Source organism: Molothrus aeneus, chromosome 18 (genome assembly GCF_037042795.1).
Source record: "Molothrus aeneus isolate 106 chromosome 18, BPBGC_Maene_1.0, whole genome shotgun sequence".
Taxonomy (NCBI): Eukaryota; Metazoa; Chordata; class Aves; order Passeriformes; family Icteridae; genus Molothrus; species Molothrus aeneus.
Window position 1 is genome coordinate 1,210,418 of NC_089663.1, and position 19,123 is coordinate 1,229,540.

General features: G+C 57.2%; 1 protein-coding gene across 3 annotated transcripts in view; it reads right to left on the reverse strand.

Moving 5' to 3' along the window:
- The window catches only part of OSBP2 (oxysterol binding protein 2), a 102,471-nt gene that overhangs the window by 23,591 nt on the left and 59,757 nt on the right, over positions 1–19,123 (reverse strand). For all 3 annotated transcript variants that reach the window (XM_066562013.1, XM_066562012.1, XM_066562011.1), the window contains one exon: positions 8,826–9,076. In XM_066562013.1, the coding sequence (XP_066418110.1) occupies positions 8,826–9,076 (251 nt within the window). The remainder of the gene's footprint in view (positions 1–8,825; positions 9,077–19,123) is intronic.

Here is a 19,123-nt window from a genome sequence, read left to right on the forward strand (position 1 = left end):
GCCATGGCACCCACAGCCCTGCTGGGGCACAAGGGCACCACAGCAACCCAGCCTGCTGAAATAACAGCAAATCCTCCCAAATCACTGCAGTGACCCTCAGCCAGTGTCCAGCTGTCTGAAGCAGGATGTGGAACCACCAGGAACTGCTCCTGCCTGGGGCAGGGCTGGTGGGGAGAGCTGGGCTGAGCCTCAGCATGTTGTGACACCCTGAGAAACCAAGGTGACATTGCATAAAACCCTGTGAGCTCAACGTGGAAAATTATCCCTCTGCATCCAGGGGAAATAGGTGCTACAAAAAAGCACAGAGATGGGAAAGATCTTCAGTGACCCAACAGGAAATGGGAAGACACTGGAGCAGGCTCCAGCCCACCCCTTGATGCCACTGTCAGAAGCTCAGCCAGACCCCCAGTGCTTGAACAAGGTGCTCTGATGGTCCCATTCCATGTGGCACTTTGTGCCCCAGCAGTGCCTGCTTCTCTCTGGAATTCATGGATTCCCTGGGAGTCAGGAATGTCCACATGGAGATGTCCAAGATAGAGAAATCTGGGATAGAGATGTCCAAGATGGAGACATCCCCACTGTGGTTGGGGTCAGATTTTTTCTCCTGGTTGTGAATCTGGGAATTTTCCGACCTTACCATGTTACTTTGGGCCACCTGTTTAAAGGCCAAGAACACACCAGTGTTCCAATCTGATGCACCATGCCCGGGGGTTCCCCAGAGCCAAGCTCATCCCGAAGCCCATCCCGAAGCCCCGGGGCTGGCCCAGCACCCAGACCCCGCCTGCAGCACCGCTGTGAGCGCTGTGGAATCCACCCCATGCAATAAAGAGGGGATTAGTGGGAAACAGTGGCAAATCCACTGGCTGGCTGTGCTAAGAGGCTCTAATCCCAACCCCATGGAGCCTCGTGGAGGAGGAACCAGGGACCGATCCCGAGTCAGCGGTACCCGGCAGGAGAGGAGGGCACGGTCAGTGTGGCTCTGGCAAGGGGAACGAGCCAACGCTGCCCACGGGTCACAGACCAAGGCAGTGCCAGCCTGGAGCTGTGCCACAGGAAGGATCTGACTCTGGTTCCTGGTGGGAAAACAACTGAGGAATTTGCTGGATACTTCAGGGTGCCGACCCTTCCACCCCAAAGTTCACTGAGCAGCACCCAGCAGCCTCCGCTGGCTGTGCCAGAGGGTGCCAAGGGCACACTGGGACCAGTACAGAAGATATTCTGGGAGCTGAGACTGTGCTGGGACCTCCTGCTGCAGAGTGGCCACTCCATAACCACATCCCTGCAGAGCTTCCCTGCTCTCCTCCAGCCATGAAAAGCTCAGACTTGGCCTGGTGCTCTCACCTGCCTGCACAGCAGCGGGGCCTCTCCACTGCCACTTGTGTCAAAAATGCCCTCCCTGGGAAGCTCCCAGCACTGGCTCCTTCCCTGCAGGGATGTACCTCCAGGTGGCTGCTGCACATTCCTTGTTCTCCTTCCCTTGCCCAAGGCCCCAGACCCCCTGAGCAGTGGGGACCCTCCACCACGAGGAGAGAAGCCAATCCCCCCTTCCAGACCCCTGGAGCCCCGATCCCGGTGCTGGTGTGCCCAGAGAGCTCTGTCCTGCCGACGGCTCCCAGGATGACAGATTTCCTGAGGCTCTGGCTGGCTGCTTTGCTCATCCCTTGATGGAGCAGATCCCAGGCTGGAGGAGCATCTGTCCAAGCACTCAGCAGCAGGAGCAGCTGGCACTGCCCGTGGGCAGCTCCGACCCCGGGATCTGCAGGAAGCTGCCTCGGATTGTCCCTCACATTCAGCCTCATGCAAACCTCCCCAGAGTGTGAGAGGGGCTACAGGAGCAGCAGCAGCCCCCCACAACCCCCTCATCTCCCAGTGCTGTACTTCTTCCTGGGTAAATCCACAGGAGAGCAGAGGGGCCATTCCAGTGCCTTTTCCTTCGACACACACTGGAGGAAGGAGCTGGAGTGAAGCATCTCGGGGCAGCAGCCCAGGGAAGAGGCAAACACAACCCTTGTGACCCCAAAGGAATTATTCACCCAGCAATGCTTTGATATTCGGCCTCCCCAGGGCCCCATCCTGCCCCAGCCTCCAGGCAGGGATGGGGATCCCAGGAGGATCCCTGGGCCCAGTTAATGCAGAGGTGATGCCTGGCTGGGCTGGCTCCCAGCTCAGCAGAGCTGCTGCTCAAGCCCAGGCACTGCTGACAGTGCAGGGCCCTGCTGGGCCCACCAACACAGCCCTGCTGACCCAGCAGCACGGCACAAACACTCCCAGCTCTCCTCAGTGGAAAAGTCATCCCCCTCAGCCAAAAACATCCAGGAGGGAAGAGCTGCAAGAGGCACCCTCAGGCGCTGGGGACAGATTCATCCTCCCTCTTCTTGCACAAGGTTCTGAGGAGAGCCCCAGAACAGACTGAAACCTCCTGGGGGTCAGATGGACAGAACGAGGAGGAGGAAGAGAGAGAGAAGAAGGGGAAGAAAGGTGAAAACCCCTGCAGCAGGATGAGCAGGAGCACCCACTGAAAGCCCTGGGCAGCACGGAGGTCCCACAGCCACACACGAGGGCTGAGTACCCACACACCTGATAAAATCCAGTTGGAAGCACTCACGGAATGATGATGAGGAGGGAGTGCGAGGAAGGCACTGCCTGTCTGAACAGATCTGATCAGAGATACCCTCACACCTCTACATTCAAAAGCATCACATCTGGGAAAGATGCAGCAGCTCCAAGAGCAGGTGCCAGGCTCCACATCTCCCCATTTCCACATCTCCCCATCTTCCCATCTCCCCATTTCCACATCTCCCCATTTCCCCATTTCCACATCTCCCCATCTTGCCATCTCCTCATTTCCACATCTCCCCATTTCCACATCTCCCCATTTCCACATCTCCCCATCTTGCCATCTCCTCATTTCCACATCTCCCCATTTCCACATCTCCCCATTTCCACATCTCCCCATCTTCCCATCTCCCCATTTCCCCATTTCCACATCTCCCTGTTTCCCCTCTCCCAGCCCCACTGAGGCAGGGACAGACCCCAGGGTGCCACTGTCACCCTCCCACCCTCCCCCAGTAAAAGCAAAGCACCCACCAGTTATGTCCTGTGAGTGCCTCCACAGCAGGAGCATGCAGGGCACCCGGAGCCCTCGCTGCAGCCCTCTCATCCGAGGGGGATTAGGGCTGAGTTAGGGATTTAATCCCACTGCCGGGGCTTTTCTGGGTCGGTGACATGGTTTGCGAGGCGCTGATTAGTGCGCGTCGTTAGCGCAGCACGGATAATTAACACAGCCGGTGCCACATGCCAGCACAGCTCCTGCGCCATCCCCTCGCCAGGGGCACGGCACAAGCCCCCTGTGGGGTCTGGCTGGGGTTCTGGGCAGCAGAGCAGCTGCCTGGGGTCACAGAGGGAAGCCCTGCCCTGAAGAAGCAAATCCAGGGGTTAAAGATGGAGTTTTCTCGCTGCAGCACTGGAATTAACCCCTGAATGCACAGGTCCAGCCCACTGGCTGTACTGGGATGAACTGGGAGCAGCCCAGCAGCCTGCTGGTCCCTCCCTGCTGCCCAGATGGAGGACGTCAGGTCCATCATCCTGCCTGTGCCATGATGGGCTTGGGGACCCCAAGGGACAGACCAAATGTCCATCCACAGCAGGAAGCAGCTCCAGCACAGGCACATGCCCAAGGTATGGACCAACAGCATCACCCCAGCCCCAGGGTCACTCCAAGGAGGTGACCCCAGGTCACTGCTGCCTCCCAGCTCTGAGCAGTTTTCCAAGCAGACACAGACACACTCCCAGGGTGTATCCATCATCTACCACTGCATAAAGCCAGAAGTCACACACTGGGCTGGAGGCTGTGCTGGGCACCCCAAGGCTGCTCAGAGCAGGTGCTCAGCACTGTCTGAGTTAATATGGAAACAGTGTGGGGAGTATGGATCAATCACAGCAGCATTTCCATGGGGCACAGGGGGCTCAGTGCTGCACAGGGAAGCTGGAGGCAGAGGAGGAACTGTGGGGAAGCACATCTTGTGCCCAGGCAGCTTGTTCCATCACAGGCACCCAGAGGGCTCCAAATAAACCAACTCCACCAGGGAGATGCCACTCAGAGTCTCCAGGAGCCCAATGGGGCTGCAGGGAGAGGCAGAGGCTCCTTGAGCAACTGGCACATGACACAGGACCACCCCAAAAGTGCTGCTGAGCCAAAGCACAGCCCTGGAGGGATCCACAGGGAGAAATCCTGCTGGGACTGGAGGATGCAGCCTCTGGGATGCTGCTGGGTATCCTGGAGGGACTTAAACTGACAGCCTGGGGACCCTTTCCTGGAGGAGAGGCAGCACATGCTGTTGTTCACCTCACTCTAGCTCCAGCTCCATGTTTACACTCCTGGAAGCCCTCCTGGCAGGCCTGAAGGATGGAGGGCGCTCTGTGCTGATGCCTCAGGTGCTGCTGCTCCAGGCAGGTTCATTCCCATGGGAATGGAAAAGCTGGCTGGGAAATCAGCCTGCCTCAAAGAGGGTGCTGGCATCCCTGCAGGACAGGCTGGGGTGGCCAGCAGTGCCTCTTGAGGGCAGGTGAGTCCTTTGTTCCTGGGACTGCCTGCTCCAGGGGTCCATTGTCACCAAATCCTGATGGAGCAGCATCTCCCACCCAGCACTGCGCCCCTGCTCCTCTCACCCTTCCTGTCTGGGCTGCACTGGCCTGGCAGAGCCTTCCTGCACCCCTGCTCCTCCAAAACCTCAAGGGAAAACACAAACTAACCCAGGAATGACACAGGCAAGCCCAAGCCCTGCTGCTCCCCACACTCCTGTTCCTTGAGGAAGCACAAAGCTCCGCCGTAGCATCCCCATTCCCATTAAAAACCTATTTTCATCACCACCCACAGCCCTGTGAGCTCTTCCTGACGCCCAAACTGGCTTCCTCAGTGCATCCACACATCCCTCCTGCCTGCTGTCTCCTGCTGAATGATGAGATGGAGCTTTCCCCACTCCTGGATGAGTCTACACAACTCAGCGCACTGCTCCGGATCCTCTGGGCCTCTCATCCTGGTAATTTGTTGTTTCTTATTTTCACACACCTCCCACTCCTCCCCCGTGGCAGATTGTGCAGATTGTGCCTTGGCTCTCTGTGTCTGCTGCCCAGCCCTGCTGACACCGGGCTCCTGCATCCCAGCGAGCCTGGACCCTGCCTGCTGAGATTCCAACAGGGAGCAGAGCCAACAGGAGGCTCACAGAGCTCTGGGCTTCAGTTTAAGCCCTGCAACAGCCAGTCTGAAATCCAGCATGTCTGAAATCCTCACCTGTACCACAACAGCCCAGCACATCCCACTCTGCCCAAACCTATCCCCACCACTGCCAGCACCACCTGCCCAGGTGATGCTCCCAGCCTCTGGAGAGGAGCACCTGGTGCTGGCTGTGGCAGCACCCAGAGCACAGAGGGAAGGTCACCTTCTCAGCAAAGCTCTTGCATTTCCATCTCTATTTATTTATTTCCTGTGCTTGCTGCGCTCCCCGCGGCTCCGGGGCCATTTACATAATCGGATCAGAGGCAGCTGCACAGGAACTGCATGCGCCGGCCCTGAGCTGCCAGCCCCTCTTCCCAGGAGCACCCTTCCCCACTCCAGAGCACCCACTCCTTCAGTGGAGCACCCATTCCTTCCCTGGAGCACCCATTCCTCCACAGGAGTATCTATCCCTTCTTCCCAGGAGCACCTTTCCCTTCCCTGGAGCACCCATCCCTTCCCCAGAGCACCTATCCCCTTCCCTACTGCACCCATTCCTTCCCTGGAGCACTCATTCCTTCCCTGGAGCACCCATCCCTTTCCCAGAGGACCTATCCCTTCTTCCCAGGAGAACCCATCCCTTCCCTACTGCACCCATTCCTTCCCTGGAGCACCCATCCCTTTTCCAGAGGACCTATCCCTTCTTCCCAAGATCACCTTGCCCTTCCCTGGAGCATCCATTCCTTCACAGGAGCACTCAGCCCTTCCCCATATTGCCCAGCCCTTCTTCCCTGGAGAACCCTTCTTTTTCCTGGAGCACCCCTTCCTTCCCAGAAGCATCCATTCCTTCCCTGGAGCATCCACCCCTTCCCCAGAGCACCCATCCCTTCTTCCCAGGAGCACCCATTCCTTCACCAGGGGATCCATCCCTTCCCTAGAGCACCCATCTCTTCTTCCCAGGAGAACCCATCCCTTCCCTACTGCACCCATTCCTTCCCTGGAGCATCCATCCCTTCCCCAGAGCACCCATCCCTTCTTCCCAGGGTCACCTTGCCCTTCCCTGGAGCACCCATCCCTTCACAGGAGCATCCAGCCCTTCCCAGATTAATGGCCAGCCCTTCTTCCCTGGAGCACCCTTCTTTTTCCTGGAGCACCCCTTCCTTCCCTGGAGCACTCATTCTTTCCCTGGAGCATCCATCTCTTCCCCAGAGCACCCATCCCCTCTTCCCAAGAGAACCCATCCCTTCCTTACAGCACCCATTCCTTCACTGGAGCACCCATCCTTTCTTCCCCTAGCACTCCTCCCTTTCCTGAAGCACTCATGCCTCCTTCCCTGGAACACTCAATCCCTCCCTGGAGCATCCACCCCTCCCCAGAACACCCATCCCTTCTCCCAGGAGCATCCACCTCTTCTGCTCACAGCCACAGCAGCAAAGCTCACAGATCCAGAGCAGATCCATGAGGTTTGGTGCTGCTGCTCTGGACACAGAGCATCCACGTGCCAGCACCAGCCCAGTGGTGCAGCTGGGATCTCTCCAGGAAAAGCCTGGCAGGGAAGGACACTTGAACTTCTCCTGCAGGAAGCTCCTGGCCTGGCAAAAGCACCCTGTGCTGCCATGGGCAATGTGCTCGGGGATGGAGGTGGGATTAGCACAGTGTGTTTTTACCAGGAAGCTCCCTGTGCTTCCCTGGAGCAATGTTTTATGTTCTATACAGGAGATTTTGGGACTTTTGCACTGCACAGAGCTCCCCCCCATCCCCCATGAGAGGCTCCTGGCAGCTCCAGAAGGCATCAGCCCATCCAAAAGGAGAAATCAAAGCACAGAAAGGGATCCATGCTGGGAAAGGTGACACTGTGCCTAGGAGCCACCAGTCCCTGGGACGGGGGGTCAGGCTGGTCCCCTCCCTCCTGGTCCCCCCCTCACTGCTTGTCCCTCTCCTGCCTTTCCAAGCCAGCCCCTCAAAGTGTCCCCTGCCCACAGCTCCGTCACCTCCTCCCAAAACACCCAGCTCAGGAGGGCTCCGGGAGAGCCCCAACCTCCTCCTGGAGCTGCCCCCTGCTCCCACCCTGCTCCCTCCAGCCCTGCCCCTCCCAGGGCACAGCCTGTCCCTGGGGCATCTCCCCAGGACGCCCATCCAAAGCTGAAGTACCAAAGGATGCTGTGAGAATGTGCCCTGCCACCCCCAAGCCCCTCTTACCTGCTTGGGATTTTGCACAAGCCACGCTCCTGCTGTTTTATGCCAGCACAATGGTTTTTGTGGAATTCCCACCCTCCAGACAGCCTCGCTCAAGCTTCTATCACGTTGCAAACACCACAACCTTCTCCTCCTCCTCTTCCTCCTCCTCCTCTCTGGGTTGGACACAGCAAATACTGCTCTGCTCATCCCTTCCCAAAAGGCTGCTGGAGAATCCTCTCTCTGGCAACTCCCTGCCCACATCCCATTGCTGTTCTGCCTCCTGACAGCAAACCTGGGCAGCACCAAGGCTCTGCTGCCACCTCCCACCACACTGCCAACCCCATTCCCAAAACTTGGACAAACTCTCCATGGGGGAGAGCACTGCACAAGCCTCCCCAAACTGCTCTGAAACACAAAAGAGACTCAGGAAGCCCTTTTCCCTGTGGCTACAGAATCCTAGCAGTGGGAATGGGGAGGATGCTGGGACCATGGGGCTCTGAGTACCCTCCAGCTCCTGCTGGGAATTACTGCTATTTTTTAAAGCCCACATCAAATACCACCCAACCTCCTTCTGCTCAGGGCTGGGACAGCACAGTGACAGCACTGTTCCATTCACAATTCCCTGAGCTCTGCCTTCATCCATTATTCCAGCTCAGTGAAGCTTTGGGATTGCTTTTTTAAAATTTTCTTTAAATATTTTATTCAGTTTTGCTCTCTCTCACAGCTCTCCAGGGCAAACCAGGCTCCCCAGGAAGGGCTGTCTCACTGCCATGGAGGCAGAGCCACACTCCAAACACGAGCTGTCTCCAAAAAGCACTGAAAGCACCGTGAGGCAGGAGCAGGGGCGGTGCCAGCACCTCCTGACCTCTGAAACCCAGCTGGGAGAGCAGTGCCAGAATGAGACCCTGAGGGTTTAAATCCCACAGAGACCCCAAGGGCTTAAATCCCACAGAGATCCCGAGGGGTTAAATCCCACAGAGATCCCGAGGGGTTAAATCCTACAGAGACCCTGATGGGGTGAAATCCCACAGAGACCCCGAGGGAGTGAAATCCCACAGCCATGTGGGACTCCAGCAGCTTCATGGAAGCAATGAGGATGTGAGGGATGTGGAATGTGGGTCTCAAGCTGCAGTGGACAGTGGGCTCTAAAGTGCTGTGCCAGGCAGGATTCCACCCATGGAGCAGGAGAAAACCCCTCAGCATTGCCAACATCCCCATCTCCCAGCTTCCTATTCCATGGAGCAGGCTGGAAGGATGCAGCATACCTGTGTCTCAGTGCCCTCTTCCCAGCTGCATCTTCCCAACTTCCCATGCCCTCACCGCAGCACCGAGCCCCGCGGTAACACGAGCCGAGGCACGGGGAGCAACCAGGGAGGGCAGGAGGATGGAGGAGGAAGAGGAGGAGGAGGAGGAGGGGCAGAGAAGCAGCACTCACGTTGATCATAGCATTGGAGGTGATGCGGAAGAGCGTGGCGCGCTCGTTCACCGCCTTGATCTTCTCCCCGCTGTCGGCCGGCAGGCGCAGGTTCTCCAGCTCGCTGAGCGAGCGCTGCAGGGCCGCGCCGTGCTTGGCGATCAGCTCGTTGCAGGTGCTCAGGTCCTCCAGCTTACTCGACAGGGTCTTCAGGGGGCCGTGCAGCTCGCTCTTGTCTGACTGCGAGGCGGGCTCCTCGTCACCAGAGTCATCTGCACAGGGAGGGATGGAGAGAACAGCGTTTCCATGGTTACCCCCGGCCGCTGAGCCCGGCAGCGCCGCGGGCAGGGAGCGGGGACAGGGAGCAGGGAGCAGGGAGCAGGAACAGGGAACAGGGACAAGGAGCAGGAACAGGGAACAGGGACAAGGAGCAGGGACAGGGACAGGGAGCTGGGACAGGGAGCAGGGACAAGGAGCAGGGACAGGGACAGGGAGCAGGGACAAGGAGCAGGAACAGGGAACAGGGACAAGGAGCAGGGACAGGGACAGGGAGCAGGGACAAGGAGCAGGGACAGGGACAGGGAGCAGGGACAGGGAGCAGGGACAGGGACAGGGACAGGGAGCAGGGAGCAGGAACAGGGAGCAGGGACAAGGAGCAGGGACAGGGACAGGGAGCAGGGACAGGGAGCAGGGACAGGGACAGGGACAGGGAGCAGGGAGCAGGGAGCAGGGAGCAGGGAGCAGGGAGCAGGAACAGGGAGCAGGGACAAGGAGCAGGGACAGGGACAGGGAGCAGGGAGTAAGGGAGCAGGGAGCAGGGAGCAGGGAGCAGGGACAGGGAGCAGGGAGCAGGGACAGGGACAGGGAACAGGGACAGGGAGCAGGGACAGGGAGCAGGGAGCAGGGACAGGGAGCAGGGAGCTGGGACAAGGGACAGGGAGCAGGGACAGGGAGCAGGGATAGGGAGCAGGGACAGGGAGCAGGGACAAGGGAGCAGGGACAGGGAGCAGGGACAGGGAGCAGGGAGCAGGGAGCAGGGAGCAGGGAGCAGGGACAGGGAGCTGGGACAGGGACAGGGAGCTGGGACAAGGGACAGGGAGCAGGAGCAGGGACAGGGAACAGGGATAGGGAGCAGGGACAGGGAGCAGGGACAAGGGAGCAGGGACAAGGGAGCAGGGATAGGGAGCAGGGACCAGGGAGTAAGGGAGCAGGGACTCCCTGCCAGCGCTGGGGGTCGTGGCCACCACGCCCCCCGGAGCACAGCGTGGGGGCAGTGGCACCCAGAGCCCTGAGCAGCCACTCCTGCGGCTGTCACCGAGATCTGGTTCAGGGTTGGGAGTGCCACACACCAAACCTGCCCTTCCCAAGCTCACTGGGGTCGATCCACCCTGCACTGGGGGCTCTGCCAGCTCTGCTCGGGGCAGGGTGAACTGTGTCACCTGAGGGAAAGGTCACAGAGACACCAAGGAAAGTGACACTTTATCCAAAACTACCACCACGTCTTCAGAGGGCAGAAAACGCCACGATCAGCACCTCAGCTACAGCAAAAAATTCCTGCAACTCCAGAACACTTCAAAGCAGGAAATTAACCCAAATCCACTCAGTGGGGGTAACACAGCATTTCTGATCACCCCACTGCTCCCTCAGGAAGGAGGTGATCATGCCCAAGAAGCAGCAGCACCCAAAGGAAACACAAAGAGAGAGAAGCAGGTCCTGGACAGGGGCTGTGCCCCATCCTTATGCTCCAAAGTTCAACCGAGGGTTTTCCAGGTGCTCCCAAAACCCAGTGAGGCACCAGAGCAGGGAGCTGCTCCTGTATCTCCCGTCTCTCAATCTTCTGTTTGTGATTTCAGAGAGATGGACACCAGCAAAACCCAGCTGCAGCTGCTCTGCCAGGTCTGGGGGTGCTGGGGGAGTGAGAACATTCTCCAAACAACCCAGGGAATTTGAGGAGTGAGAACATTCTCCAAACAACCCAGGGGATTTGAGGAGTGAGAACATTCTCCAAACAACCCAGGGGATTTGAGGAGTGAGAACATTCTCCAAACAATCCAGGCACAGAGCTCAGGGAAGGCTCTGGTGTAACAGGGGAGCAGCACATTCCCTCTCAGCGCTGGGAGGAAAGAAGGAAACCTGTGATTCCCTGGCAGGTGGGTGTTTGGCTGCTATTCCTGGCTCATTGATAGCAGCTCTGGAAATGCTGTGGGGACTGGGAGAGGTGCTCAGGCACTGCTCAGACTGAATGCACAATAAGGAAAGCAGAGGAAGAGCACCCTTTGATGGCTGTGATCCAAAGGCAAGTATCTGGATAAATGTGACAGGAACAGGGAGTGGCAGCAGGAGCAGAGCACAGCACAGGGTCACAGCAGGGCTGTGGTGAACCTCCCCAGAGTGGATGTGATGGGACAGGAGGCACAGCTCAGGAACAGCACTGATCCTCCACAGCAGGACCAACCTCACTGCCCAAGGACAAAGGGGGAAAATCCAAGGAAAACAGGGCATGGAGCAAACCCCAGGTGGCTCCATGAAGCACCAGGACAGCATCTCCCAGTGTCACCACCTGGTCCCTCTGCAGCCCAGCTGACAAACAAGAGCAGAGCTGCTGGAGCCAGGAGAGGAAGCAGCCACCAAGGAGAATCAGACACGCAGGGGAAAGCAGCTGAGAGCTTCCCAAGGAAGGTGAGCTGCCAGCTGAGGGGCTGGGAGCTGGGCAGCTGGGGACAGGCTGGGCAAGGGACAGGACCAGGGGTTTGAAAACACCCCCAGAATCAGGGAAGTCTCCAGAACAGCTAGCAGGGGAACAGGAATGGGAACGGGAACAGGAAAGGGAACAGGAACAGGAACAGGGACAGGGACAGGGACAGGAACGGGAACAGGAACGGGAACGGGAACAGGGACGGGAACGGGAACAGGGACAGGAACGGGAACGGGAACAGGAAAGGGAACAGGAACAGGGACAGGAACGGGAACGGGAACAGGAACAGGGACAGGGACAGGGACGGGAACGGGAACAGGAACGGGAACAGGAACAGGGACAGGGACAGGAACAGGAACAGGGACAGGGACAGGAACAGGGACAGGGACAGGGACGGGAACGGGAACAGGAACAGGAACAGGGACAGGAACGGGAACAGGAACGGGAACGGGAACAGGAACGGGAACAGGAACAGGGACAGGAACAGGAACAGGAACGGGAACAGGAACGGGAACAGGAACGGGAACAGGGACAGGAACAGGGACGGGAACGGGAACGGGAACAGGAACAGGGACAGGGACAGGAACGGGAACAGGAACGGGAACAGGGACAGGAACAGGAACGGGAACAGGGACAGGGACAGGAACAGGGACGGGAACGGGAACGGGAACAGGAACTGGGACAGGGACAGGGACAGGAACAAGGACAGGAACAAGGACAGGAACAGGAACAGGAACAGGGACAGGGACAGGAACGGGGACGGGAACGGGAACAGGAACAGGAACAGGGACAGGAACGGGGACGGGAACGGGAACAGGAACAGGAACAGGGACAGGAACAGGGACAGGAATGGGAACGGGAACAGGAACAGGAACAGGGACAGGGACGGGAACGGGAATGGGAACAGGAACAGGGACAGGGACAGGAACAGGGACAGGAACGGGAACGGGAACAGGAACAGGGACAGGGACAGGGACGGGAACGGGAACGGGAACAGGAACAGGAACAGGGACAGGGACAGGGACGGGAACGGGAACGGGAACGGGAACAGGAACAGGGACAGGGACGGGAACAGGAACAGGAACAGGGACAGGGACAGGGACAGGCAGGATTCCAAGGACTCCATCCCAGGAGGGTGCACAGAGGCACCACAGCAATGGCTCAGGCTCACACCACAGGCCAGCTCCAAAAGATCTGGCAAGAAAACCAAAGCCACTTTTCTACCAGTAGGGAAAATAACCAAAACCTCCTCAAAGTCCATCTTCTGATACGAAAGTTTCAAGCATTCCCAAGGTGCCTTCCACACTGGAGCACACAAAGGGTCTCCAGCAGGGTGGGCACATTCCCTGGGCTTGGAGATTGTCCCTGCACCTGTCCTGAGCCGGGGCTTCCAAGGACAGAGCATTTCATAGCCTGGACACTCACTGGGAGAGGGACACCAGGCTGCCCCTGCTGCTCTGAGCTGTGTCCCTGGGGCTTTCCAGAGCACTCTCTGGCCTCCTGCAGCACCTCTCTCTCCAGGTGAGAAATTCTGCTCTTGTCCCAGCATCCCAGCAGCCTGGCAGGCTGTGCAGGCTGTGCCAGCTGCCTGCACTCCAGAAGGCAGAACCTCTTCTCCACAGCTCTGGGATCTGATCACTAACGAGGCTGGACTTTAACAGCCAATTTATAATAAAGTCCCATGTTTTATAAAGCTCTCAGGAGCAGAAGCCAACCCCACTGGCTCAGCTGTCACTGCCAACAGGAGGATGAACATGGCAAAACCCATCTCCGAGGGACTCCAGGGAACAATCCAAATTTCCCCATTTTCTTTTTAGAAAAAATACCAAAAATAATTCACAAAGACAATTTTATCTGCTTACAAGTGCTGCAAAAACTGTGCCAAGCAAGAGAAAGTACCTCTCTGCCTATCTCCAGTCCCTTTAATTTTCCCCCATCCTGCCTTACACAAAATGCTGCCCCAAAGCCCTGGCCCCGTGGGCTGTCAGTGCCCAGGTGCAATCCCAGATCACAGCCTGGGATTTTTCACAGAATCACAGAATGCCCTGAGTTGGGAAGGACCCACAAGGATCACCCAGACCCCCAACAATCCCCCCCTGTCCATCCCTGGCAGCGCTGCCCAAAGGCTCCTGGAGCTCTGGCAGCCTCGGGGCCGTGCCCATTCCCTGGGCAGCCTGGGCAGTGCCAGCACAGAGATGGCAGAGCAGGGAGAGGGATGGGCTCTGCACTCTGCCAGGACATTATTTCCTGCCCATTGACCGAGGCTGTGGGAACAGTCCCTGCCCGAGTGCTCAGCTTGAGGCAGGAACACAGCGTGGCCCAATTTTTCATCGCTGTGCAGAATTATATAAATGCCTCAAAGCCCAGGAAAAGAGGGAAGGAACCTGGGTCAGCCCAGTGATGCTGCTCATTCCAGCTGAGCTGAACATCCCTCACCAGCTCCTGCTGTCCCAGAGCTGCTGCTGTGGGATGCTGGAATGCTGGCAGGATGGCAGCAGGACACCTCCTTCCTCCTCCTGCCTGGGCAACTGCAATCACAGAACCATGGAATGGTTTGGGTTGGGACCTTGAAGCTCACCTCCTTCCATCTTCTTGACATGGGCAGGGACACCTTCCACTAGAGCAGGAACCAATAACTAATATATATATAATTAATTATATAATATTTTATATATATATATATCTCAATATCTCAAGCAACATAATTTGTTGCAATTATCTCAAATTTAAGCATGGGAAGAAGGAAATCCAATCTCACAGTGACAGTGAAATAAATCTGAGTAGCTGAAAGCAGAAATGATCACAAAGAGCACCCAAACCTCCCCACTGCCATTCCCAAGGTGGAGCTCTGACACTGGCTCTAAAAGTGCTCCCATATTTCTCCTGGGAGCTCCCAGGAAAGCTGACCAATTCCCAAAGCCACAGAAACATGAATCCTTCTGTCTCCTGCAGCAAGCAGCAGCCACTCAGATCTGCACCAGCTTTGGAGCTGCAGCCCCAGATGCCAGTGGAGGAGCCCTGCTGCCACCAGGCCATCCCCAGCACCTTTCCAGCATCCCCAGCAGCTCCCCAGCATCCCCCCAAGCTGTACCAGCAGGACAAACTGCCATGGGAATGCTGTGACACAGCACAGGGCTCTGGGATCCCCTCATTTCCCCCTCAGGGCTGTTCTCAGGGAAGCTGCTTTGAATCAAGGATCATTTAGGAAAAGACCTCCAAGACCATGGTGTCCAACCTCTGACCAATCTTTGCCCATGACACACCAAGTCCTGCAGTTACAGCTGGAGATTATCACCAAGGGCTGGAGGAGAGAGCTGCAGAAAGGTTTCTCCTATTGCTGACAATGAAGGATTCACTCAGGCAGAAAGGTGGAAGAGCAGGGAGCCTCTGCCTGGAGGTCTCTGCTTGGAGCCCAGCCAAACACCACAGCTTTGGGGATCCTGCCCTTATTCCAGCTTTTGGATCAGCTCAGACAGGGAAAAAATGATTTGGCTTTGCTAAGGCTGGGAAAACACCCTGAAGATCAGGAAATACCCACAGAGAGAGTCAATCCAGGGCTCCTCATTCGAGGATGGAGCACAGGGGATTTGCAGAAGCCAAAGTGCAGTGGGCCCAGCAAGATCACAGCACTGAGACTTCAACCTGAATGGGGGGGGTCCTAAGAGCACCCACTGAGGGTCACAGAACCTCCTGGAAGCTGCAAAACCACAGATTCCTCAATACTTGGGAGGATTTAGGAGAGGGAAGAGGGGGAGAGGGGAAACACGACTCCCACAGGGTGATGGTGAGGGACACCCAGCAGAATCCAACTGAAACATTTTCCAGCACAGCCCAGAAGGAGTTTTAGTGATGGCCTTGAAGGGGATTCCAAACATTCAGGGAATGAGGAGGAACCAAAACAGGAAGAGAGGACTGGCTGAGGTGGAGGATGCCTGGAGCATCCATCCCTGGAGTGCATCCAGGGAAGGGAACAGAGCTGGGAAGGGGCTGGAGCCCCAGGAGAGGCTGAGGGAGCTGGGCAGGGGCTCAGCCTGGAGCAAAGGAGCCTCAGGGGGGCCCTTGTGGCTCTGCACAGCTCCTGCCAGGAGGGGACAGCCGGGGGGGTCGGGCTGTGCTCCAGGGAACAGGGACAGGAGCAGAGGGAACGGCCTCAGGCTGGGCCAGGGGGGAAGATTGGAAAAATTTCTTCCTGGAAAGGGTTTCCAGCCCTGGCACAGCTTCCCAGGGCAGTGCTGGAGTCCCTCTCCCTGCAGGGATTTAACAGCTGTGAGGATGTGGCACCTGGGGACAGGGATCAGTGGTGGCCTTGGCAGTGCTGAGGAATGGTTGGACTGGATGATCTCAGAGAACTTTTCCAACCTTAATGATTCTGGGGCTCATTTCCAATGCTCTGTGCTCTTGTCTCTGGATGCTGCCCTCCACTCCTTTCCCCCAGTTTGGTCCTTTTGGATCCTCAGCTCCCAGCAGCTCCTAAATCCCATTAAAACCCAAACCAACATCCCCCAGCTGGGCAAGGCCAAAGTGGATGGGGACCATGTCCAGGAGCAGCAAAAAGCCTGGAGGCCCTGCAGGAGGCAGGAAGGGCTCCCTGCTCCTCCCCACAGGGAGCTCCCCCAAGGACACACCGAGTGCTTCCATCCCTGGTTTCCAGCCCCCAGCACACCCTGTCCCTGCACAGGGAAGGGCTCAGGGATGGATTCCCTCTTCCCATGCAGGATGACAGCAGTGCTCCCACCCAACCTCACCCCTCCTGGTGCTCCAGCTCTGCATCTGCTCCTCATGGAACACAGATCCTCCCTAGAGCAGCAAACCCTCGGGGGGGCAGGGGGCTGCCAGTCCCATGCTGGGATGCAGGTGGGCCTGGATCCCCTCGGGAAGCAGCGCATCCCTGGCTCAGGAGCTTCACCCCGGCTCACCCTGCGCCTCCTCACGCTCAGAATGAAAGGCAGACATTCAGCAGGAATTCCTGTAGCTCTTCCCCAGGGAACAAAAGCTCCTCAAGAAAACAAACATGAAAGGCTGGCAGGAAAAATTTGACAACAAATTGCCAGGTTCCTGTGGTTCCTGTGCTGTGGATGAGGCAGCCCAGCCTCCACAGCATCCTCCTAAGGATTCCTGCATTCCCAGTGTGCTCTGGAGATTTCCCTGTGCTCACCAGTGGCACAGAGGGACTATACATGATTTGAATTCATCCCCCTCTCCATCCTGCAGCCAAGCTTTGCCCTGGCCTTGTGCAGGGCCTGGTGCCAGCACCTCCAGGACCCTGGGTCAGAGCAGTGGATTTGGGCTGAGCAGAGTGAGCAGCAATCACCACCCAGCTCCAACCCCAACCCTTTCCCCATGCCACGACACAAGTGTGGCACAGCAGGGCTGGCCCCAGGCACTGCAGTAACCCACATAACACCACCCTCCTCCTCCTCCTCCTCCTCCTCCTCCTCCTCCTCCTCCTCCTCCTCCTCCTTCCCCCCTCACTCCAGCAATGCTCCACAAATGCAGCTGCTGCTTCCCGCTCTCCTCGCATGCACTCGGGGAACATCTGCAAGCCCAAGCTAAAAACCCAGAGACACAAAGCACAGCAGCTTCCCATAAATCCAGGAGCACTCCAGGCTGGTATTTTTCACCTCCATCCCCAAACCCAAGTGCTCCCCGAGCCCAGCCCCTGCTGCTTTGTTTGGACTCGGGAGCAGCTGGGGCTGGCTTTGGTTTGTAGGGCACGGGCACGCGGGGTTGCTATAGGAACAGGCAGCCTCACCGTAAGATGGGCAGATTATTTTTGGAGCTGTGATGCAATTTAATCTATGGAAAATGGATCGGCAGCCATCGGCCGTAAGCCTCCTCGGGCTTGTTTCTCAAACACAAACCTCAGTGCCTGGAGCAGCAGCCCAGCAGAGCCACCAAGGCAGAGCTCCCTTTCCAGCCCTTTTTCCATCCTGAACTCTTCCCTCAGATAAATGTTTGCCATTGCCTGCAATTTCTCCATTGCTGGTGGGAAAGCTGCTGGCTGGAGGCACAACACCAGAGCGTCCCCATGCTCTGGGGACACACTGGGGACACACTGGGACTTTGCAGTGCAGTCCATGGGGACCCCAGGGACAGGGATCCCATGGGAGGCACTGCCACACAGGGCTCCCCCCCAAAACCATCAGGGAGCAATCCAGGGAGCTGCTGCTCAGGGCTGGGCTGCTCCAGTGGTGCCTGTGGATGAGCAGAGCTGGGAAGAGCCTCTTCAGGAGGAGAAGGGATTGAAAGGTTCAGCATTAGACCTTTTATTCCAAAATTCCCAAACTGCATCCGGAGTCTGGCTGTGATGTCTCCAGCCCAAAACACCACAGCTCCTCAGGCCCACACCATGCCTGGGGCAGGCTGTTCATCCCTGCTTATCCTCCTCTCCAAGTCCAGCACAGCTCTCCCCACCCTACATCCCTCACCTTTCTCCATCCCTCATCTTCCTCCTCGCTGGGAGTGGAAAACTTTCCCTTCCCAAGTATCCTCATTTTCAGCAGCAGTCCTTGTCCTTCCTGCATCACTGTGAATCTCTCCCCAGTCCTCCTGCAAGCCTGAGCTGCTTTCCTACCACTGCACCAGAGCCTCTGGAGCCTCCCAAGGCAGGACTGGCCCTGGGCTGGAAATGAAACCCAGCTTTCTCCTGGAGGCAGCTGGAAAGAGCTGATGGGGGGTTGGAATTGCAGGATCAATACTGCAGGAGTGAAGTCAAGGATCCCAGAGCAGAGATCCACGAGTGCTGCCCACAGGGAAAGCTCTGATGGGATAGAAGGAATGCTGATGACTTTAATTCAAACAGCATTCCTGGGTTGCCCCAAAGCCACCAGAGACCACAGCAGTGACAACAAAGGGGAATCTCAGCAGCTGATTTCCCTCTGGACAGCAGGACCTGCACATCTGCCAGGGGAGCTGAGCTTGGAAGCCTCAGAGTCCCAACCCTGGCTGCTCCCAGTCCTGGAAAAAGCTGCCTTCAGCCTGGATGGTCCCAACACCAGCACAGCATGGATTCTGCCTCCATTCCCAGTTCCCCCTCTTGTGCACTTTCTCCTGCCTTTTCCCACACTTGTCTGGGAGTTTTGGATCTAAAAGTATGAAAAGTATCCCACTGACTGGGAAAAACTGGGAAAAGCCTTTTCTCCTCCCACAGACAGAGTGGAAGATGTCCATGAGGATCAGCCAGCAGCAAATCCTGCAGCCATCCCAGCTGAAACTCCAAGCTCTTTCTCCTCACTGTAAACCCACAGAAATCAATCCCACCTCCTTTCCAGATTCCCCATTTATCCCAGCCCCAAGCAAGGGTATGATTCAGAACCAGCAGCCCTTCCTGTGTGGAATTATCCTGATCTCTGGGATCTGCTGCTCACCCGTCATTCCTGAGGCAGAGCAATTTCCAGCCTGGCTCTGGCAGACACAGCTGCTTTCATCACTTTTAATCGCTATGAATATTAAATGGAGCAGGGATCTATATTTAATAGCCTGGCCAGGCTGCCAGGGAGATGGATGAGGTTTATAGCAGCTGCAGATGCAGGAACAGGCGGAATTTTGGTGGTTAGAAAGAATTACACTGAGAATTAATCATCAAAATAGTAGGGAAAATAATCATTCATAAATCATCCCAAAT